General features: G+C 51.3%; 8 protein-coding genes across 8 annotated transcripts; 6 read left to right on the top strand and 2 right to left on the bottom strand.

Annotated features, from left to right (window-relative positions):
* Window positions 1-967: 967 nt before the first annotated feature.
* Window positions 968-1,468, top strand: VFPPC_14299 (hypothetical protein; the record flags this gene model as incomplete). Its single annotated transcript, XM_018292068.1, has 1 exon — window positions 968-1,468. One exon carries the CDS (start codon window positions 968-970, stop codon window positions 1,466-1,468), a length of 501 nt encoding a protein of 166 aa, XP_018143259.1.
* Window positions 1,469-2,034: 566 nt separating this feature from the next.
* Window positions 2,035-4,261, top strand: VFPPC_07764 (Nup37p-like protein; the record flags this gene model as incomplete). The annotated part of the gene is made up of 2 exons (XM_018286573.1): window positions 2,035-2,087; window positions 2,164-4,261. The coding sequence occupies 2 exons, from the start codon at window positions 2,035-2,037 to the stop codon at window positions 4,259-4,261; spliced, it is 2,151 nt and encodes a 716-aa protein (XP_018143258.1).
* Window positions 4,262-5,410: 1,149 nt separating this feature from the next.
* On the top strand, window positions 5,411-6,749 carry VFPPC_07763 (DNA-repair protein rad2; the record flags this gene model as incomplete). Its single annotated transcript, XM_018286572.1, has 3 exons — window positions 5,411-5,509; window positions 5,577-6,143; window positions 6,228-6,749. 3 exons carry the CDS (start codon window positions 5,411-5,413, stop codon window positions 6,747-6,749), a joined length of 1,188 nt encoding a protein of 395 aa, XP_018143257.1.
* Window positions 6,750-8,239: 1,490 nt separating this feature from the next.
* Window positions 8,240-9,980, top strand: VFPPC_07761 (acyl-CoA dehydrogenase; the record flags this gene model as incomplete). The annotated part of the gene is made up of 2 exons (XM_018286571.1): window positions 8,240-8,354; window positions 8,470-9,980. 2 exons carry the CDS (start codon window positions 8,240-8,242, stop codon window positions 9,978-9,980), a joined length of 1,626 nt encoding a protein of 541 aa, XP_018143256.1.
* Window positions 9,981-10,899: 919 nt separating this feature from the next.
* On the top strand, window positions 10,900-12,653 carry VFPPC_07760 (ATP-dependent RNA helicase DHH1; the record flags this gene model as incomplete). The annotated part of the gene is made up of 3 exons (XM_018286570.1): window positions 10,900-10,943; window positions 11,073-11,151; window positions 11,262-12,653. The coding sequence occupies 3 exons, from the start codon at window positions 10,900-10,902 to the stop codon at window positions 12,651-12,653; spliced, it is 1,515 nt and encodes a 504-aa protein (XP_018143255.1).
* Window positions 12,654-14,709: 2,056 nt separating this feature from the next.
* VFPPC_14298 (LrgB-like domain-containing protein) lies at window positions 14,710-16,571 on the top strand (the record flags this gene model as incomplete). Its single annotated transcript, XM_018292067.1, has 5 exons — window positions 14,710-14,790; window positions 14,836-15,066; window positions 15,118-15,229; window positions 15,288-16,217; window positions 16,381-16,571. 5 exons carry the CDS (start codon window positions 14,710-14,712, stop codon window positions 16,569-16,571), a joined length of 1,545 nt encoding a protein of 514 aa, XP_018143254.1.
* A 280-nt stretch (window positions 16,572-16,851) lies between these two features.
* Window positions 16,852-18,390, bottom strand: VFPPC_14297 (hypothetical protein; the record flags this gene model as incomplete). Its single annotated transcript, XM_018292066.1, has 1 exon — window positions 16,852-18,390. The coding sequence occupies one exon, from the start codon at window positions 18,388-18,390 to the stop codon at window positions 16,852-16,854; it is 1,539 nt and encodes a 512-aa protein (XP_018143253.1).
* A 2,295-nt stretch (window positions 18,391-20,685) lies between these two features.
* On the bottom strand, window positions 20,686-21,591 carry VFPPC_07759 (histone H1; the record flags this gene model as incomplete). The annotated part of the gene is made up of 4 exons (XM_018286569.1): window positions 20,686-20,811; window positions 20,875-21,243; window positions 21,441-21,467; window positions 21,526-21,591. The coding sequence occupies 4 exons, from the start codon at window positions 21,589-21,591 to the stop codon at window positions 20,686-20,688; spliced, it is 588 nt and encodes a 195-aa protein (XP_018143252.1).
* Between the last annotated feature and the right edge of the window lie 1,224 nt (window positions 21,592-22,815).

Raw genomic sequence — 22,815 nt, 5'->3', positions numbered from 1 at the left:
ATACGCCATTACTCACCCAATTACCTCCCACCGTTCACCACCATCTTCCTCTATCAATGGCATTCACGGCGTTATCGGGACGAGAGCTCATGTCCTCCTGTTGGTCGACTGACTGACGATCTGGCGGCGTTTCTACTCTTGTTTTCTCTCTTTTTTGTTAAGCGGCGTAGGGTTATTCATTTTGTTCTGTGAAGACGACTAAGCTCGTTTCCTACGCGGTTCCCGCGTCCAATGCACTTTGAGCGTGTCTCCTATGCCATCCACTCCTTTACGTCTTTTGTTGAGCTGCCACATTTCGATTCTGGACACGGGGGATGCACGCAACACAGCGGTTTCATCACTCGAATTTCTCGACCTAGCAGCCCCGCCTATCTTTCTCGTGGTGGTGTATATGCGCTTGCGCATGCACTTCCTTCGATCTCGCTTCCACCAAGGCTTTTTAGCTTGGCCCTAAATCGGCATTCGGTCAATTTGTGTATAGAACCTTGACCCGGTCCCGTGGGCCATATCGGCTGACTTTGGGGGATTCGGCACGAATTGGAAGGTTGGTCGGACCTTGGAGGGCTGTACATGCAACTTGGTTGTCTCTGGTTTTACTCTTAACTCTTTTATTATATGTTGGGGACGTCGGCGATGGAAGCAGGTGGAAATGTATGTACGGATTGCAAAATAGTGACCCAAAAACTTTGTCCAAAATTCTCCTTCCCCGGCTCGCCTTGTTGGTGAATTCTCTTGCGAGCGTGCTCCCCTAGCGTTCTGTACTTTCCAAGTCCTCACGCCAGAACCCTTGAAGTATACTTTATGCCGTCGATTCTTAGCTAGCAATCCGTTATATGGTGCCATAAGAGCCGGCAAACTTAATCTGAATGCTATCGACTCCCCGAACACAGCAATGTATCTTTATCTATGCCCTCTCCCCCTCTCTACGATTGTGCCTTGATTCTCTTGCCTTGCAGCCAGCCAAATCATGAGTCTCTTGTACATGTTCACGGGCGTATTGATTGCCCAGGTCTGCTCTGCCTACTCATTCAACAAATCTTCAACAAACGTACCAGCTCACTACACCAACAGCTCCCTTCCTTCATTGAAAGGGGGATGGAATGAAACCACCAACCATCTCGGCCCTAGCGCCAATAAAAAGATCGTTGGCGAAGAAAAGCCTCCGGAAGTGAAATGCGAGAGGCGAAAGTACAACCCAAACGACTACAAGATCGGAGTTACAATGCTCAAGAGCTACTGTGCTAAGAACTGGGTCAACAACAAGACCATATACGCTGCGGTCGTGCGGCATACGGCGGTTTATGTCTGCGCTGATAAGCGTGCGGACCCGGAATGCACTGCGGATCAGTGGGATGAAGCGGACGTCTTGATGAACGAGAATTGCGGGGAGAACTCTGTGGCGACGGCGCGGGTGCAGGGGAAGGTTTATGGGAGGGGAGAGCCTGATGTGTATCGATGCAAAGTGTAGATATCATGGTTTTGTGAACAAGCTTGGAGTTGCTTTCCTGTTGTGTGGGTTGAAGTTTTGGAAGTTCTGCTTTTCATTTTGATGTCTTGGGAAGCAGCTGGCTGTGGATAGGCATCAGCTTCCTGGATACACAGACTAGGTAGGTACTTAGGATCAACAACACATTGCTATGATGACCATGCATCATAATGCATGAGAGTTTTGACTTCGAGGTCATATTGACGGACTGACACTGCAAAAGAATACGATATCCGTTGGTGTTTTCTGCAATTGGTGTCGTTGATGGGCAGACCTTTGTTCGCCAATCCATCACGTGACTGTATCTGGGACGATGGTAGAGAGCTTTCAGCAGGAGTGTGAGAGCTCTGGGGCGCGTCGAGTAAAAGTTTGGGTCCAAAGAACATTGCGTACTTTGTGCACATCAGTCCAAATTTGCGACTCTACGACAAAGAATCATCACGTACCACTGCAATGAATTGAGAGCCACTTCATTTCATATTCGCCAGGCTCAGTCAACACACGGTGCTGCCGGGTCCCAACCCGTGACGGCTTTGCTTTCGTCCATCATGACTTCAACAACTCCTCGCATTCGCCGGACCGGGCAAAACACACAATTCACGTGAGTGATATGGACAACTATACTATTCATTGTAGAAAAACAAAGGAAGCACAAGCTAACATCTTGCCAAATACAGATATAATTTATCACGGCGGGTAAACGACGTCCAGACATATCCCATTCAATCACCCCAAGGAGCCACCATTCTGCTCTATGGTCACGAGAATGGAGTCACCATCGTCTGGCGCGGCGGGAGGCGATTCAAGCCGCAAAAGAAGAAAGCACCCGAACCCGAAAAGAAACAAAACGGCACTGCCGATGATGCTGTCATGATCATTGACTCGGACGACGAGCAACCACCCGCCAAGGGCCAGACAACAAGCAAGTTCGAGGATAAGCCAGAATTTGAGGATGAGGATGAGCAAGGGCCTTACCCAGAGATTGTTCAAACACTGGACCTGACGCTGGGCACAGCGGTTTTGCATGTGGCTGTTATGTCGATGGCACCGTATAATCCCCAAGAGCGAGACAATGCGACGGGGAAATTACTTTCGGGCAGGATCGTGTTTGCGGTCTCTTGCGTGACGAATGATGTCTATGTCATTAGCGTTCCGCTAACGCCGCCATCACCGGAGAGTATGGCCAGAGAAGAGCTTCGGGCAGGTCTGTTGGCCGGACAAGCTGGGTCTGGCGCCTGGGGAGAGTCCGTGGTTTTGCTCGGTGGCCAGAGGAAATACAGCGATGCATTGGCTATTAGCCTGGTACAGCCGAAATCTTCAGATCCTGCCAACAAGGTACCCAGAGCTGTGGTCGCATCTTGCTGTCGCCAGGCTTCTGGGACGTTGATGTTGTGGGATGTCCCATTGGATCCAAACGCAAAGCCCGAGCGAGCATTAGAGCCTTTTCAGATCGAATATCTTCCTCAACCGCTATCCAGCATTTCGTTCAGCCCATCACACCCTACCCAGCTCCTTGCTGTGTCTTCCTATCAAGCTGCGAGGATATATGACTATGCCGTGTCTTCCCTCCCGCCAGACTCAGAGGCTTCTGGGCCATTTCCTCCACAAGGTTCATGGCTTCTGTCGCTCTACCAGCCATTTGCTCGACCAACTGCTTCAAGGAAACCTATTCTGGATGCGGCATGGATATCACATGGCAGAGCCGTCTTTGCTCTTCTGGCTGATGGTATGTGGGGTGTTTGGGACATTGACGGAGTTCGGCCGTCTTCTGGAGGCGCAACCATGTCAAGCAAATTAACAAATGGCCTGAAAGGCGCTGCTCTGACGACCTTTAGCATTTCAGGCTACATTGAAGGCACGGGTTCACTGCGGAGTGTTGCCACACAGCAAAAGGAAAACCATACAGGAGAATTTGCGCCGATGACTCCTCACACTCGGCGGCAGGCTACCGCTTCGCTCAGCACTGCCACTACTTTTGACCGTTTGGCGGCAGTGCAGGGTGGTGTGAGGACTATTCCGCTACCACCCAAGGGAAAGGCCCTGCAAGATGAGAGCCTCGTCTTGTGGGTTGGCGGGCTAGAGCATGTCTGTGTCATTCCAGGAGTATCAAGGTTCTGGGACTCACAACTGCGAAAGGGCTCTGGTGGCGGCGTCAACCTGTTTAGTGGAGCGCAGCCGACGAGAATGGTGAAGCTCTTAGATCTCTCGACAGGATTGTTGGGAGAGAGGTGTTGCGGCGTCAACTTGGTGGTCGCATCGACTAGACCTGGCGCTCCTTCGGAGGATGATGGTGGTCTCCCTGTGGATGTGCTACTCCAAGGCGAATCAAGGTTGGTTATTGTTCGACAAGGCGAAGACGGACCTGGAAAGAAGATTGGAAACTTTGTTGATAGCCGGAGAAAACGGCTGTTCTCAAAAGGAGAGAGATCCGATGCCATCATTGTGCACGGCAAGCCGAACAGAGCCACAAGCTTGTCTTTCAACCTCAGCACTTCGAAGCCCGGTACTTTGCGACGCAAGTCTTCTCAAAACATTCAAGATGATTCTGCCGGTCAATTTGGGAACTCAGACGACTCATCACAGCCACCAAATCGCTCTCGCGTGGGTTTTGACTTCATGAACAACATGAATGCGGCGGCAGATGTTAGCGCGGACTTTACCACCCGAGATGTGGAGGCTGAAATGCTCGACATTATGGAAATTGACCAGGCACTGAACAGCATGGAAGACAGCCGGGGTAGCGGACGGAAGAAGGTGTTTTTCGAGGAAGATTAAGGAAACCAAAATCACTTGAGGTGACTGACTAGACAGTGTATGTTAACACGAGGAGGCTTGCAACAATAGGTACCATGTACGATACCCAGACATGAGAATTGATCGCACGACTACCATCGAGGCGGAATGGTGACATGGATTTCCCCATTTCCGATAATGTGACGCCGCTCTGTGGTTGTTAAACTGTGAACATATTTTCTCTTTCCGCACGGCAAGGTGGAGCGCAAGGCGAGACCCATCCTTGACGACTCTGTATTCCGAGCGGTATATCAAACAAGATATATGCAGTACATCTGTGTATATTCGATGGCGTTCTAGAAGGGCTTAGGATAGAGGAGGGTTATTTGGACTGGATTCACTTGTGGATTTCTGTGCAAATCTTGGTTGAGGAGCTCTGCTATCTTTTGTTGGCTGTGCTGGGTTTCTGGTGTGGTTGACGAAGGGGAGCTTTTACTTGGCTGAGCGAGGTGCCGTCGAGACATTTATTTGCTACGTACTATAGATTATGCGTGACTACATAGATATCCGTGATATGTTTTCAATCCTTGGAGGGAGTGGTTGCCGCCAGTTCTAATTCTGATGCTGGCTAACTAGGTAGCAAGATTTGCTCTGTGCGAAGGCTAGAGAATGCATCTTTTGTCTGGCAGGATGAGAGGATATAAGTTACATACGTGTGGCTGTGTATAAATTGCCGCAGACTTATTTTAAAGCATTTTACTCTTTGCACAACAGATGAAATTCACACTTTTTTGTACCATCATTCATGGCTCTCATGAACGTTGCTTTCAATATGGTCGCTTTGAAGCAAGTGATAGGCCAGGCAGATACCGATGGCAGCCTCCAAGTGGGGCATCTTTAAGAGCTCGCGCGAAAGGGCGCGTCAAGCAAGCAGCGAAATTTCGCAGTCAGCGCGTCAACTTACTCAAGTACATTGAGGTGCACAGTGGCGGCAGCTTCACCCCGCGAGGAACAGCCCCTTCCCATTACTTCGCAAACGCAGACGTTTGGCCAGGCAGCAGCACCAAATTTGTCAGATTTTTACCACTTCTTCAAGCTACCATCTTATGAATGGGATAAAAGTCGGTTTTTTCCGCATCACAATCGAATTCTAAGCTGCTGGCCATCCAGGTCTGATGCTACGTCGCAATCATGGGTATCAAGCAGCTCTTCCAGATCATCAAAGATGAAGCTCCCGAGGCAATCAAGGAGGGCGAAATCAAGAACCACTTTGGTCGAAAAGTAGCCATTGTACGTCAATTACCATGTTCCAACTAAATTATTTCTTTTTTCCTTGCATGCGGCTCACTACAGACAGGATGCCTCGATGAGTATCTACAGCTTCCTTATTGCCGTGCGGTCGGATGGCCAACAACTCATGAACGACAGCGGCGAGACCACATCCCATTTGATGGGTATGTTTTACCGCACACTACGAATGGTCGACAATGGCATCAAGCCACTCTATGTTTTTGACGGTGCGCCGCCCAAGCTCAAGTCTGGCGAGTTGGCGAAGCGATTCCAGCGCAAGCAGGAAGCTACGGAGGGTTTGGAGGAGGCCAAGGAGACGGGCACAGCTGAGGATGTGGAGAAGTTCTCGAGACGGACTGTTCGTGTAACGAGGGAGCATAATGCCGAATGTCAGCGCTTGTTGAAGCTCATGGGTATTCCGTATATCATTGCGCCGACGGAGGCTGAGGCGCAGTGTGCCGTGTTGGCGCGAGCTGGGAAAGTGTACGCGGCGGCTAGTGAGGACATGGATACGTTGTGCTTCAATACGCCGATTTTGCTGAGGCATCTTACTTTTAGTGAGCAGCGCAAGGAACCTATTCAGGAGATTCATCTTGACAAGGTCCTCGAGGGGCTGAATATGGAGCGATCCCAGGTGAGATGCTTTGCTTTGCTATTTCTACGGACTGGTCCCTTATTTCTTTGCTCTAACCACCGGCTGACACGTTGGGTCTTGCAGTTTGTTGACTTGTGTATTCTCCTTGGATGCGACTACCTCGACCCAGTTCCAAAGGTTGGCCCTACAACTGCACTCAAGTTGATTCGCGAGCATGGAACGCTTGAGAAGGTTGTTGATGCTATTGAAAAGGACTCGAAGAAAAAATACACATTGCCTGAAGACTGGCCTTACAAGGATGCACGAGACTTATTCTTTGAGCCTGACGTTCGCAAAGCAGACGATCCATTATGCGACTTCAAATGGGACAAGCCGGATGTCGAGGGACTCGTTCACTTCCTTGTCACGGAGAAGGGATTTTCTGAGGACAGAGTGCGTAGTGCGGGTGCTCGACTGGAGAAGAACCTCAAGACTTCGCAACAAGCACGACTGGAAGGATTCTTCAAGCCCGTTCCCAAAACGGATGCAGAAAAAGCGGCCCACAAGCGAAAACTGGACGAGAAGAATGAGGAAAAGAAAAAGAAGCTGAAGCAAGATAAGAAGGACAAGGCAGCTCAAAAGGCCAAGCCTCGCGGAGCGGCGTAAGCCAGTGGTTTTTGCAAATGAAGAACGGGGCAAGAACAACAATAACGAGTGGCTAGCTACGATGTTGCTGACGGATCTGGATCGTGAGGGTGAGACATGGGCTATTCCCTCGAGATGCCCGTCCAAAAACGGACATTCACATTCACATGGCTTGGCTGGTGGTATATGGTACACGGAGTTATCTAGGCGTGCAAGCATTAGGGAATAGGGCATCTGACTAATTGATTTGATTACCGGTACGACTGCAGTATTTAAAGTAGCACATGCGTCCTTGGGAAATTGGGAGACATTGGCTTGTGTGGCTGAAAACAGGCGAGAGGGCATGGAAGGAATGGAGACTCCACGATGGCACTTTCGGGCCGCTGCTCAGATGATGGGCATGGCACGCTAGGGTTTGATGCAAATTACCGGGGAAGAGGCAATCTGAGCAATGAATTGTTAGTGGAATACGTGAATATGCCAGTGTAGTCTATCCCGGAGGCTTGATCAAAAGCCGTGAGGCCATGTGCTCATCTGGACCCAGACTTGTGGGTTCAAGGTCACAACCTCGGGGCATTTCATCAGGAAGGCCACAAGGGCAAGTGTGGTGTCACTGGTGTCTGGTGGTACTGGGGGTTGGCAATGCTGCAGCTCCGACTGGCGGAGATTGACGACTGAGCAGGTTCAATGTTGACAAGTCGCCAGAGGAATGAATTAGTTTACAGCGTGATGCGATTCGATGAGGTGGCTAAAATGCTCCAATGCTCCAATGCTCCAATGCCTCGGTCAAGCCGGGCGACCCACAGGGTCCAGATGGACTGGGACTTGACTTGCATATGGCTGTCGCTTCTGGTGTCTCCATGACATCAGCTTCCCTTGCCCAGGAATCTTTCACATGCAACGAATGCGGAAGTCTGCGAATGTGAGCAGGTGAGTGAGATTTGAACCATCTGCGTCTGCGACACGGCCCATCGAGAATGGAACACATGACTTTTTTTTCTTCTCTTTTTTTTTGCGCTGTTTTAATCTCATAATATATTTTGGGGAGTGTTTTCGTGCACTGTAGAATTATTTGACTTGTGTGAAGATGGATCATGTCATGGACATCAAACAAAGGGTCAAAAGTGAAGCAGCATCAGAAGCATCCGCCACAGAACAGCCAATCCAATAATCTCACCCCAAATTCAAACTGCCATTCGCTTCGTAACCGCTTCCCCCACACCCCATGGCACAAGTTTAGCATTTGCACAGCAGAAAGCAGCACTTTGGTGTCAATTGCTGTGGGGGAGAAATTCCGGAGGATACCTCTTCTTTGGGAACTGCTGACTCCGGGGTCGACGGATGCGCATGTGATTGTGGTAAAGCCGATTTTTGAATTTAAGAGCCACGGGGCGGCCATTGTAGCATTTTTAGCCTTTGTTTCTGCTTCTTTTTTTGTTGTCGTACACTCTTTGCTATTTTTTTTTTTATTTTAATTCTTACTTCCTGGGTTTCCGTCATAGTTGCCCATCATGTCCAAGGTGTTTACGACGAGCGACGTTGCGTCGCATAATAAGGGCGATGATATGTTCATTATTGTCGATGGGGATGTTTATGATATCACCAAGTTCCAGGATGACCATCCCGGTATGTCTACCCGCGAGTCTCTCATCGTCGCACGCAAAAGTTGCTTGCATTCGACTTCTGCGGCAATCGGTGGTTTGCAAAAGCACATTAATTTACTAACATGGGCGATTTGCAGGTGGCAAGAAGATCCTCCAGCGCGTCGCCGGCAAGGACGCCTCCAAAATCTTCTGGAAATACCACAACGAGGGCATCCTGAAAAAGTACAAGCCAAAGCTGCAAGTCGGCTCGCTCGACACCAAGCCCAAGGCTGAGCCCAAGCCCGAACCCAAGCCAGCCGCCGCCGCCCCGGCTCCCAAGAAGGCCGTCACCAGCAGCTCTAGCCACGAGCAATCCGAGCCTCTCGAGCCCTTTGGCGCTCTCATTCCCTTTGCCGACCCGTCCTGGTACCAGGGCAACTTCTCGCCCTACTTCAACGAGACTCATGCCGCTCTCCGGGCCGAAGTCCGCGAGTGGATGGAGAATGAGATTGAGCCCAATGTCACTGAGTGGGATGAGGCGAAGCGCGTCCCTGAGGAGATCTACAAGGAGATGGGCCGTCGTGGCTACCTCGCCGGTCTTTTGGGCGTCAAGTACCCTACCGAATATGTCCCCGAGGGCGTCAAGTCCGTCCCCACGGAGAACTGGGATCTCTTCCACGAGATGCTGTTGACCGATGAGCTGTCGCGCGCCGGCTCTGGTGGTTTCGTCTGGAACTTGATTGGTGGTTTTGGCATCGGCTGCCCTCCCGTCATGAAGTTTGGTTCCAAGGCCCTCAAGGACAGAATCATGCCTGGCATCCTCGCTGGTGACAAGCGCGTCTGCTTGGCCATCACTGAGCCCGATGCCGGCAGCGACGTCGCCAACTTGACCTGCGAGGCTAAGCTCAGCGAAGACGGCAAGCACTTCATCGTCAACGGCGAGAAGAAGTGGATCACCAACGGTATCTGGGCCGACTACTTCACCACTGCTGTGCGAACCGGCGGCGAGGGCATGAACGGCGTGAGCCTGCTGCTCATTGAACGTGGTCCCGGTGTCAGCACCCGTCGCATGGACTGCCAGGGCGTCTGGTCCTCTGGAACCACCTACATCACCTTTGAGGACGTCAAGGTCCCCGTTGAGAACTTGCTCGGCAAGAAGGACAAGGGCTTCGGTGTCATCATGACCAACTTCAACCACGAGCGTATCGGCATCATCATCCAGTGCCTGCGCTTCTCGCGTGTCTGCTTCGAAGAGTCCGTCAAGTACGCCAACAAGCGTCGCACCTTTGGCAAGAAGCTCATTGAGCACCCCGTCATTCGTATGAAGCTCGCCCACATGGCTCGCCAGATCGAGGCCTCGTACAACTGGCTCGAGAACATGATCTACCAGTGCCAGAAGATGGGTGAGCATGAGGCCATGTTGCGTCTTGGCGGTCCTATTGCCGGCCTTAAAGCTCAGGCTACTGTTACATTTGAGTTCTGCGCCCGCGAGGCTTCACAGATCTTTGGTGGTTTGTCGTACTCGCGTGGCGGACAAGGCGGCAAGGTGGAGAGATTGTACAGAGATGTCAGGGCATATGCTATTCCTGGCGGTAGTGAGGAGATTATGCTGGATCTCAGCATGAGACAGTCCATGAAGGTGGCTCAGATTATGGGCATGAAGTTGTAAGGCGATGTTGGGGTGTTTTCTTTAGATGATGGATTGGGGGTGTTGGGAATAAAATTGCAGGGGCTCCATCTATTGTGTATGAGTTATTGGAACGGGATTATGGTGATTTCTTTTATTACTTTTTATTTTTGCATATGTTTTGTATTTGATTCCCACCATAGCCTAGGGACTGGCGATAGACAATGAGGCAAATGAACAGTAGGGAAGAGATTGTGATATATAACTTTGTGTGTCGTCGTTGACTGAGACCCCGTGCATGTGCTGAAACCGAGTGAGCCTCGTGTTGTGTAGATCGATTCGCAGCCCCGGATATATAGATAGGGTCAAATAAAACACAGCAGTCGGTTGCAAGCCGGTACTGTCTCAAAAGCTCTGATCATTTCTCGGAATATCGCATGCACATGTCCTGACAATTCCGCCGTTGGGCATCATGAGGGAGATCTCAGAGACCCCGCGGTCACGTGACTTGACCTGCAGCCTCGATCCGTGCCCGTGCCACACATCGCCCGTTCGTTGTTGCAGCCGATGGAATCTTCGAGCTTAACCACAACTTCACTGCACTTCAACCACGACGAGATTTGCTCGCATCGAAAAGGGCCGCGCGCCGCAATCTTCACGAAAACGCACAATAAAGCACGACGCAACAACAGTACGGTGGCCAACCCGACACTAGGCCACCTGAATTAAACCTTATTTCGTCCCCCATCACAAATCCTCAACGACTCACTACTCCCAACCTCCTTCCTCGGCCCGCCCTTGGGACAAAACGGTCGAGAAACAAGCTCAACTCTCAACACGGCAAAAATACAAAAATCAAATATCTAAAGGGCCCATTTGGCGGCATTCTTTGCAATCATTTACATCTCAACTAGCCTGCGTCTCGTAGTCCGCTCTTGGACTCCCGAATATTTTTTTCAAAATGACCGATCAGCTGGTAGATCAGCTGCGAAGCACACAACTCAGGTCCGTGTTTTTACGCAAATGCCTTTGAACATCGGAGGCAAACTTTTCCCTGCCTCTGCCGGTGTATCAAGGCAACTGTACTGCCCTTTTTATCTGAAGGGGTAGACCGTTACTGACTTTTACGAATAGCGATGGCATTCCTGCACAGAATGATGATTGGAAGAAGAACCTGAAATTGCCTGCCAAGGATAGCAGACAACAAACAGAGGTATGCATATGATGACCAATGGTGTTTTCTACTTGCACCGCCCTTCCCAACATTCTTCATTTCTTGGTTCCGTTTTGGGCTAAAGAGGACGTCTCCCTCTTTTCATTCAGGATGTTACCAAGACGAAAGGCCTGGAATTCGAAAACTTTGCGTTGAAGCGAGACCTCCTCATGGGTATTTTCGAAGCTGGTTTCGAGAAGCCCTCCCCCATCCAAGAAGAAGCCATTCCCGTAGCCTTGACCGGCCGGGACATTCTGGCCAGAGCGAAGAATGGTACTGGCAAAACCGCCGCGTTCGTTATTCCCGCCTTGGAACGCATCAACCCCAAGGTCTCCAAGATTCAATGTCTTATCCTCGTTCCTACTCGTGAGCTTGCCATGCAAACGTCACAGGTTTGCAAGACGCTCGGTAAGCATCTGGGGATCAACGTCATGGTCACCACCGGCGGTACCGGTTTGCGTGATGACATCCTGCGTCTGCAGGACCCTGTCCATATTGTCGTTGGAACTCCCGGGCGTATACTGGATCTGGCAGGAAAGAGTGTTGCCGATCTCAGCGAATGCCCCATGTTCATCATGGACGAGGCCGACAAGCTTCTGTCCATTGAGTTCACTCCCGTCATCGAGCAGCTCCTGCAGTTCCACCCCAAGGACCGCCAGGTGATGCTCTTCTCCGCCACCTTCCCCCTCTCTGTCAAGGACTTCTCTGATAAGAACATGGTCTCCCCTTACGAAATCAACCTCATGGACGAACTCACCCTCCGCGGCATCACTCAGTACTACGCCTTTGTCGAAGAGAAGCAGAAGGTTCACTGCCTGAACACACTCTTCTCCAAGCTTCAGATTAATCAGTCCATCATCTTTTGCAACTCGACAAACCGTGTTGAGCTACTCGCCAAGAAAATTACCGAACTGGGCTACTCTTGCTTCTACAGTCATGCTAGAATGCAGCAGCAAGCGCGTAACCGCGTCTTCCACGACTTCCGCAACGGCGTTTGCCGAAACCTCGTCTGCTCAGATCTTCTCACCCGTGGTATCGATATTCAGGCTGTGAATGTCGTCATCAACTTTGATTTTCCCAAGAACGCCGAAACCTACCTCCACCGAATCGGTCGATCCGGCCGTTATGGTCACCTTGGTTTGGCTATTAACCTGATCAATTGGGATGACCGCTTCAACCTTTACAATATCGAGAGAGATTTGGGTACTGAAATTCAGCCCATTCCTCCCAGCATTGACAAGAGCCTTTACGTTTACGAGAACCCCGATTCAATCCCTCGGCCCATTTCCAACCTTCCCAGAAACAATCAGCAATCCCAGCCAGCTCAGCCTCAACAGCCCATGGCTCATCAGCCACAGGGCAACTGGCAAAGCCAAAATGGCCACCAAAACCACCACTATGGTCGTGGGCGTGGACGAGGACGTGGTTTCCGAGGACGAGGTGCTGCTGGCGGCGGTGGCGGCGGTCGAGGCCGTGGCCAGCCACGTGAAGCTCAATCATGATATATTCCCCACACATATTTTTGAAAATGTGGGTAGTTACAAGGGGATGGAACATAACGTTTTGAGCTTATTTTGACACGAGAATTTTCTTGTTCTCTTTTTCAGGTAGGAAGGGGGGAAGGATGAGAAGTGTTGGCAGGTGGTGTTGATATCTTGTTGGATTGTACATTATTCGCACATCTTTTTGGCGAATCGGCGGAACGGCGAACCGGACTTGATTTGCTACTTGGCCAGCAACTTTTTGGGCAATTGGCCGCACAACGGAACTGTTTTTCAGCTTTTTCATTCTTCTTCATAACTAGCGTGTGTTTATGCGCGCCCTTGGGAAGAACGATGCACAAAGACGACATACACTCTCGGACGAGGACCGTTTGCCGTTCCTCATATCTTTCGTTTTTATTTTCTTACTGGCCCCGACTTGCATTGGCGCGGCGGACTTTGCTTTGGCATGTGATGACAATGCCCTTGGGTTGGTTCTGGGACATCATGCCCTTCGCAGAGCGTGGTTCATATGAGACGAACTTGGTTTTCGCAACGCAAGGGGATTCACGGTTGCATGTCATGGATACACACAAACGCGCTGTATTCAAGTTGTTGGCGTAGCTCTTGCATTGGAACGGTGTTTAAGCTACGAGGGCACGGTGGCGAGGCGTATCAGGATTTTTATCACTCTGGACATTTTTTTTCTGCTTGTTCTGGAGTTGCAGGGCCAAGTTACTTGCAACTTGTGACAAATGAGCGGACTGGATGAACGGCCTTGTGAGGTAGGGGGTGATGATACCACGGATGACTCTACGGTTATGAGCGGGTTGGGTTTCGTTTGGGTGAGATACCCTCGGTGGAGGTAGAAAGTATAGACGCGGTTATACTGGTTACCAGGGCGGATGGGTGGATGATTTTGATGGTTTTTCTCACATCTGTAATGATGTGTACCAAGTACCAACGTGAAATGTTGGTCTGTGGTGTGGCAGCATTGGAAAAGGGCCTACTCTGAGACGACCGACATGGTGATAGGGCAAATTTACACCGAGTCTGCAGAGCTGGCGTGGGCGGAGGGAGAAAACGAGACAAAGTTACAAAAATATCATAAAAATTAGCTTTTTTTTGGGACAGAACGCTGGAAGGCTGGATAGGTTTGGATCAGGGGTCGAAGAGCGGCAGATTTTGCTGTTCTTTTGCCAAGGACTGGTAGATAGACAGCTATTCTGAGCAATAATGGGAAACCTATTCTGTCTCAATTTTGTTCCTTGAATCTGTGACTATGGCGACTTTCGGCTTTGCTGAAAACATGGTTGCTCAACAGGTACAATGTAGGCACCAGCACCAAGGACCCAAAATCACCTTGGGACCAACGGGTAAAGATGCAGTGAGAAAAAAATAAACTCAATCGTTCATCTCCGGATGGAATGAGAGCCAAGTGACATGGGGGAAATGTCAAAACGGCCCAATTATAGTCCGGGTCACAATACAGTCACAATGGACATCACACTGGACACGGATGGGTGCAATACTACTTGCAGTCGGACCTACCGTGGCACTGTGGCGGGAAGCGAAATTCTGAGTTAAGAAACGCGCATTGAGTGCCGGTCTGCGCCTGTGGCATCAGTGTTCAAATACCTGAGTGTTCTGCTGGTGGTTCTTGTTTGGAACGGCCCTGAGATGTGAGGATTGAAGTGGAAGAAGTGTGGGAGGATCATGGGCGAGAAGTTTTGGTACCAGGAATCAGGATGATGACTAAGCTGTTGGGATGGGGCTGTTGTTCTCGTCAGTAACGTCCTCAGCTGTATCTTGCATAATTACCATTTTTCTGACTCTATATCTAAACTCAAAATATAGTTTATACTATTTTGTATACCGCTATGGATAACTGGGCGCAAACGGGCAGCAAGTCCGTGATAGCCGTTCCGTCCGAACGGCGGGTTCCGATCCTCGGCGCCACGCGGACTACACTATGTTATTTCTTGGCCGCACTCAAGTGCGACGAACTGAATGAAACTTGATGCAGTCATCACAACTATATATTCGATTTTGCGATGCGGTAGCCATCAGCAGCATAATGCCAACTAGAGATCCCCTCGATCCATCACAGTCGAAATGGCAGTCATATGTCCGCGACGCATTCACGGCTCTAAAACTGGTATGTCTGCCACTTCTATATATGCTCTGATACTAACAGCCGCAGACGCTATCATCGTCAAGAGACAAGCTAGTCAGAGACTGGATATTTGTACCGCTGGGAATTGCTGCCATACTCGCGGCCTGCTATGGCGTTGACGTGCTCTTTAAACGAGTATCGGTTTCATTCCCTGCCTCGGTGGCGTGTTTGGCTTTGTTGTTTGTTGGGTTATTGCTTTCGGAGGTGCTTCTGGGGACGCATCTGACGAGGAGGGTTGTGAATGTTATCAATGTTCCGGTGTGTATGTCAAGAGTTACATTCTGTGTCAGCATATCTAATGTTTGTTAGGCGGACTGGTCCTTACGATGGATTGGACTGTTCTTTACGCCGTCGTTTGTAACCATTCCACTCAGTCCATCGATTGGCGTGGGCGAAGTGTTTAAAATCATTGCCGTATTTGGTTTGTCACCCTTACTGCCTCACCTGGATATGATGATGTAGATTCTAACACACACCAGTTCTCGGCTTCGCTGTCATGATGCTCCTGGCAGCGTACATGACGCGCTCACTTCACCTCCTCCTTGGATCATCAAAACGCTCTGAAATCCAACGCGGCGACGAAATCCACAACCAAGATGACGACGAAATTCCCCTTCACCAAATACAACCCACCGAGATATCGTCCCCTCCTCAACTTCGACTCCAGCAACACCATCCCGAGAACACCACCTCGCCCATTCTGCCCGACTATCCTGCCCAGACGCCCCCTCCCGCCGCAAGATGCACCCTCTACACCGCCAAGCTGACAGCCCTTTTCGATACTCTCATCTTCACTGTCGTCCTCGTCGCCAGCATCCCCATCTACTTCACGACGGGGTACCCCATGCCGCTACACCTCTCCATCACTACCCTCACTTACAAACTGACGCTCGCAACACCACCCCCCTACAAGCAATACCTCCACCCCGTCCTGACGTGCTCCCTCCTCACCGTCCTAACCATCTGGCCGCTCTCCCTCGCAAACTCCTCCTCCCTCACCACCGCACTACGGGAATACAAAACCGGCGCAAACTACCTCCATCTACAGTCTCCCCCCGGCGCAGGAGACATCTTCTCCACCATCCTCGACGCAAGCATCGTTTCTCTCGCCCTCCCCATGTTCCAGTACCGTCGTGAACTGAAGACCCATCTCGTCACGCTCCTCATTCCCAACATTGTCATATCCGTGGCCTCGGTGTTTACGTATCCCCCGCTGTGTTATAAGATTGGCATCGAGGCGACGCGCAGTCTGGCATTCGCTTCGAGGAGTCTCACCCTCGCGCTTGCTACGCCTGCGACGCGGAATCTAGGTGGCGATGCGTATACGGTGGCGGCGTTGGCTATTGCGAGTGGGATATTGGGCGTTTTGGTGGGGGAGAGGATGATGAGGGTTTTGAGGATACCTGAGGGTAAGATGTTTTGTTACGCTTCTGTGATTCGTTGGTCTTGCGTTGTTTTATTTGATATATTGCGCTTTGTACATGTTTGTCATTGCTCTATTTGCGCCCTTCCTTTCAGCTGTACTTTTCGCTCCTTTTGTACATACTTACAGGGTCCATGCTAACAAAACAGACGACTACGTTACGAGGGGAATAACCCTCGGCGTCAATTCAAGTGCCATCGGAACAGCCCTCTTACTGAGAACGGATCCCCGAGCCGCGGCGTTGTCGAGCCTGTCCATGACGCTGTTTGGCACTATTACCGTGTTGCTGACTTCTATACCGCCTATAGCGAGTATGATTCGCGGATTAGTAGGGTTATAGATTTAATTACTGTTGGGAGGGCTGTAAATTTCATTACCGTTGGTAGTCTTGTAGGTTTCATTACCGTTGGCAGGGTTATAGATTTCGTTCTAGTTAGCAAGCTTGTAGATTTTACTATTGGCAGTGCTGTAGATTCAATACAGCGCATTCACGCCAGCAAGTCCAGCACGTAGTCCAAGCATAATAATCATCAACATGTAATCCCTCGTACCCAAAACGCTATGATACAATGCCAACCCACCCATAAATACCCAAGTCTATGCATACACGTACCCACCAACTACTTCATCTGGCCCCTCAACGCATCCACCTCCCTCTGCAACGCATCCAAATCAGCCAGGATATCCGCACTCTTTCCCGGATCACTAGGCCGATATGCCTCGCCGCTGACTTTCCTACCATCACCGGGGCTGCTGCCACGGTGCCGCGGTCGAGGCGGAGGCGGGGGAGGCACACCCTCGCGTGATTTGTTCTCCGACGAGATTCGTCGACTAGGTGCGTCGACGCCAGTGACACTTGCGGGGCGACGGGTGGAAAGTTGACGGGCTGGAGGGGGCGGCGGTGCTACTGAGGATTTGGAGGGCGTTGGCGTGTCGTGTTGAGACTGTGTGGTGTTGTCTTCGGCTTGGTCCGTTGATGGAGGGACGTTGGATGATGATACGCTGGGCGATGAGGTGGAACTGGTTTGTTTGGGAGCGGCAAATGGTCTTCGGGGTGGAGGTGGTGCGGGCGCAAGTCCGGTTGAGCGGGTGCTGTCTGAACGAGAGGGCATTCCGTCTGAAGACGTCCGTACTGGAGCCTCGATATCGTTCGATCTGCTGTCTGATTTGGCGTGGCCGCGCGGTGGAGGGGGCGCGGGTGCTGATTTCTTTGTACTCGGCATGCTTTGGGTAGAGTTGAGTTGTGGTTCGGCGTCGGCTTCTCCCACAGACACCTTTGTAGCGTCAACATCAAGTGGCAGTTCTTCATCGTCCATACTCCTTCTTGCGGGTGTCGATGGCCCGTATCCATCGTCCTTATCGGCTTTCACATCATTTACCCCTTGCTGTTTTAATGATTTGCCGTGTCTGGAACTCGGCGGCGGAGGAGGCGCCTTCTTCTCCTTGCTCAGTTGTGATGCAGAATACGTCTTTGATCCCTCCTCTTCCTCGTGACTATCTGAAGAGTCGGCCGAACTGCCCGGATACTCAGTCCTCCTCCCAGTACTAATTTCCGCCGCAGAGCCACTCGTCTTCATCTTTTCAGCTTCATCCCCACGGTCTGTCGACACAGACGACGCATCATCGCCCGCATTCCCCGTCATAAGCAACCTCTTAAACGAATCGACATTCAGCGACTTGCGCCCCTCATTAGCCGCCTTCAGCACCTCCCCCTCCTCTTCCCTCTCCTTCTGCAGCTCCTTTGAGCCCTCTATATCCTGAAGCGTCTTGCTGAATGGATTCGCAGGGGTGCCACTATTCATCCCATCTTGCTTCTTGTACTGCTGCTCGCGCTGATTCGGCGGCGGCGGCGGCGGCGTAGCCGTGCTGTCGCGATCACTCTCATCCGTCGACGCACCATTAAACGGGTCAAAACTCGGATAGTAGCTAGCGTAGTTGTAGTTTTCGTAGGATAACGGCGCCGGCGGTTGCGCCGCATCAAAAGACCACTCCGGGGAGTCGGGCGACAACGGCGGCGGAGAGAGCACGCGGACCTTCTTGACGGGCTTGTTCTTCTTGTCGCCTGGCTGGGTGTCTTCGGCACGCATGCTGGATTTGGGAGAACCGGTGCGGGAGGTGTCGATTGTGCCGGGGAGCTTCTTGCGGAACGGGTTGGACATGATGCTTTTTGCGGAGGAGGTGAATGCTCTAGGTATTGGTTGTGTGTTGGTTACCAGGAGCCTTTGGCTGGAGGGAATAGGTGTCGTAAGTGGAAGATGATTCAAGATCGGCGGGCTCGGAGCCAAGATGAGCGGGAAGCCAGCATTTCGGGATTCGCGTTCCTCTCCGTGAGTTCCGTTCCCTTCTCGTCGCCGCCTCCCTGTGTCGATCTCAGCGTGCCCTGGGTTGTTCGAAGGGGAGGGGGGGAATAGATGCGATCAAAGGGCGAAGAAGGATGCTTTAAGCTTCGCTGCCTCGGTGGGTGGTTCGTCCCTCCACTGCGCAAAACGGAAGCTAAAGTATCCCCGGTCTAGGCAGCACAACCAGGGGCAAAAAGAACCAGGTCAAAATAAAAGAATACCAAAATAAAAAATAACAGAACTTGACCCGTTAGACGTGTTGTAACTACGGTTTGGTTGCGCTCTGCCACGGCTGCCGGAACAATCGGTTGAGGTTGAGGGGTCAAGTCGAGTTCAATGTTCTCGACTCAGTTGAGCTAGCTAGCACGACACAGCAGAGCACAGCTGTCTGGTCTCCAGCATTCATGCGGCACACGGCCAAGCAGGCACCACCACGAGGGACAAATGGGGAACTCTGGTGGGTAGAGCAAGTTTAAGCCAATGTGGCGGCTGCTTAATGCCTTTTTGACTATCAGCGCACCAGATGTCAAACACGAACACGGCTTTTGAGTCGCAAGCCAGAACATTTGAATCGCGCGGCAGTGATGTCACTAACATGGTACCAGCGGCGTGGTCTTGTCCGGCAAGCCCATTCAGGTACCCTCTTAACTGCACCTCCAGTCACCTCAGCAGGCAAAAGTGGGCTGCGATATGACGGCAACCGCGACCCAAGCTGACGACCACACACACGCAACTCGGATGCTTAAGATCTCAAGCTGTGTCTCGTCCCAATCGATAAGGTGGGTCCTTGCCATGTCATGTGGGACCAGAGGCACCAGGCTAGACGAACGGGTCTGTTCTCGTTTAGACGTTGCACCTCGATAGGTGAATGTTTGTGGAATACGCATATGCTGTTGATGGAGTTGCACCTGAGAGGGAGCGAAAACTATAGTTTTGTGGTTGTCATCCCATGGTCTTAAAGACACTCTCACATAGATACAACAACATACATAGTTTCACGGTCACCGACATTGAACGCATGTAATATAAATATTAAAATAAACAGATTCCACCTAGAAATACGCATTGCCGGGCTGCCTGACGGGCTGTAAGCCAGGGCTTCCTTCATTTGGCACTGCCATAGGGTAGCTGCTTGCTTCAACTATCATTTCACCGGAATGCGCTCAACACTCTCAGGCAACCCAGGAGTGGGAGAACAATTTTTTTTACTGAAAGCCGCCGCAAAGTGCCGAAATACAAACACAATATCTATCAACTCCCGCAACTTCTGATCCATCACATTAATGTAGTCGAGTGCTTCACCGCTCAAAGACCTGCAACACTCATCATGTGCCCTCCGGCAAGTTGCCGACTGAAGGAGCATCAAGGCCACCAAACTACGTGCACAAAGTTATGCCGAAATACCCACTTGTGCACACTGCCCCACGTGATGCCCTTCTGGTCCAACACGCCCAAACCGAACTGTCCACACGAATGTAAACAAACTCGCTACCAACCGCGTCGCAGATGTCTGCCATGTCACTCAGGGGCAAAGCCCAATAAACCAGTCACACCCAGTGCTTAGTACAGCAAGTCGGAGTCATTCAATGTCATTTCCCTTCCCCGTCCAACCGAGACCTGTGGTATATAATTACACATAGCGCCATCCCACTCATACCGCGAAAGACATGAGACCCTGTCACCTGCAGCGATTTCAGTAAAAATCGCGTGAATTCCCCAAAGGCCGGCTCCATCCCAACGTCCGCTCTCCAAACTCAAAAGGTAGGAGAGATGGAAACAAGACGAAGCAAAGTATAGACAAAAACAACAAGAGTATTGCTACTCGTGGCCCTGGTGCGACGAATGATCTTTCTCAATTATCCATGAGATTCATCGTCGTTTTCTTCACCAACAGAAAATTCGTCACATGCAAATGCCATCGTCTTCATGTCCAGCGCCGCGTGTGCGCGCATCAAAACAAGCCACATATCCCTTTCGCTCCCGCCCAAATCAGCAATATCCCGATGAACCTGCCTCTCCGAAGCCGTGCCCTAAAAATTTCGAAGCCCAAAACGCCGTAGTTTCATTCATTAAACAAGAAAAGTGCATTGAGAACCAGATAAAACAGTGAACCGCTTATGCCTTGGCGGCGGCCTTCTTGGGAGCTGCTTTCTTTGGTGCGGCAGCCTTCTTGGCAGCAGGCTTTGTCGTCTTAGCGACACGGCCAGTCTTGGTCTTGGTCAAGGCAGAGTCCTTGTCGGCCTGGGAATAAATGTTAGATATAACGCGATCCGACGACACATCTTGACACCAGAGTTAACATACCTTGGCGGCGGGCTTCTTGGCCGTAGTGGTAGCCTTCTTAGGAGCGGCCTTCTTGGTGGTAGTGGCAGCCTTCTTCTCGCCAGCAGCCTTGGGAGCGGCAGCCTTCTTGGGAGCAGCCTTCTTGGTGGTGGCGGCCTTCTTGACACCCTCCTTCTTGGCGGCAGGCTTCTTAGGTTCGGCCTTCTTCTTAGCAAGCTTGGTGCCGCCAGAAGGACCCTTGGGTTGAGCAAAGACGCCCTTCTCAACGCCAGTCTTCAAGGCCTTGTTGAAGAGAGAGTCGAACATGTTGTCCGAGACAGTGCCCAGGTTGTTGTTGGCCTTGACATACTTCTTCAGGGACTGACGGCTGGAGCCATTGCGGTCCTTGAGCTGTAGGGAGGGCAAGTTAGCATTGCACTTTACTCAGAGCACAGAAAGCTGAAGGGAATGTCCAAGACGCTTTCAAGATAGTGACTCGGAGGCACGATAGTGAAACCATGAATCAAGTCTATATCGCCTCGTCATCCTTGCAACCAAGCCGTCATCCAAGATAATGCGCCGACAAAGACAGGAACATCAATACGTACGTTGACGATAGCGTCAGTGATCATGTCCTAGTTGCAAATTAGCACGCGACTCCCACCGTGGCCCAAGGCACAGAAGGCGACAAACCTGGTAGGAAGCATGAGTGGACTTGGCCTTGGGGGCGGCAGAACCTTCGGCCTTCTTGGGAGGCATTGTGATGGATGTTGTTTGGTGAAAGTTGAAAACGTGTAAGTGGCGTTTGGAGGAGAGCTGAGCTTGTTATTGAAACAAGTCGCGATTGAATCTACACGGAAGCGGAGAGAGGAATCTGAGGCGGACTGAATAAAGTTTGGGGATCAAATGGGAACAGAGACAACCAGAAGCGACTTCGTCGGGCGCGTGGAGGGGAAGAGCCTTGTTTATATATCGGGCGGGGGGAGGAGCGCAATCAGTAGCTCTTTCCTCAGATGCGCGTAGGAGGGAGGTGTGCGGCGCGGGCGGCTCACCTGCTCGTTGTACTGGAACGACGCCGAACGTTGGGGGGCGTGTGGCCAAGCACCAGGCTGGGCAGACCAGGTCCGGTCAGACCAGATAATAGACAGGACATGTCAAAGAAAACGGGGACTGGGGCATCGCCCACCCCCCGAGCTCGAGCTCAACTTTTTTGGCCAGCATACAACAGTAGAATGCAGGTCGGTCGGCATGGGAGTTCGACCTTGGCTTCCATACTTGACGAGTTGGGAGCCAGCCGGGACTGGAACCTGTTCACTCCAGTCTGGTCTGCCACGCACATCAGGCAGGCTGGCCATCCATACAGAGTGACTTGAGCTACCGTTCCCGGCCGGGGAGCATGGTCTTAGCGCGCGAGATGCGCCACATCAGGCGGCTGTCCGTAACAATGTCGATACCTGTGAGGATACAAGCAGTGGTACATGCCATGCCTCCTCGATCTGACCGTGGCTGTCGCCAGACTGGTTGGGCTTGCGCTCGAGAGTTCAAAATAGCTGCAACTATTTACCGAGCACAGCATGATCATTGCTCCATTAGTAATACCACTGCCCATCTCACATGAGTTGCGTCCGCTCAAACTTGGGATCTCTTTTTCTCACCCAAAAAAAAGAAAAGAACCACGTTGACATGCAACAGACGCTCTCTGCCTCTGCCCAAGTTCCGGGACCACGCTTCTCCGGACACCAACCAGACATGTCATACCAGTTGACCTTACCTCGCACCCTCAGCCACACACGTGTACCCTCTCAATACAACCCCAAGTACCACGCCAAGTCACCTCCTCGGCTGACATGGGTCTGGTTCCAATTCCCAAATGCTTCTGCTGCTGCATGGGTCCATCGATGTTATGGGCCAAAGTAAAAATCGGCGCCATTTCTTTCAAAACAATACCTGCCCCGTGACCAATTTTCTGATTGGCCAGCGACC

This window comes from Pochonia chlamydosporia, chromosome 4 (genome assembly GCF_001653235.2).
Source record: "Pochonia chlamydosporia 170 chromosome 4, whole genome shotgun sequence".
Taxonomy (NCBI): domain Eukaryota; kingdom Fungi; phylum Ascomycota; class Sordariomycetes; order Hypocreales; family Clavicipitaceae; genus Pochonia; species Pochonia chlamydosporia.
Note: the sequence above shows the minus strand (reverse complement) of the source record. Positions and strands in the feature narration are given on the sequence as shown.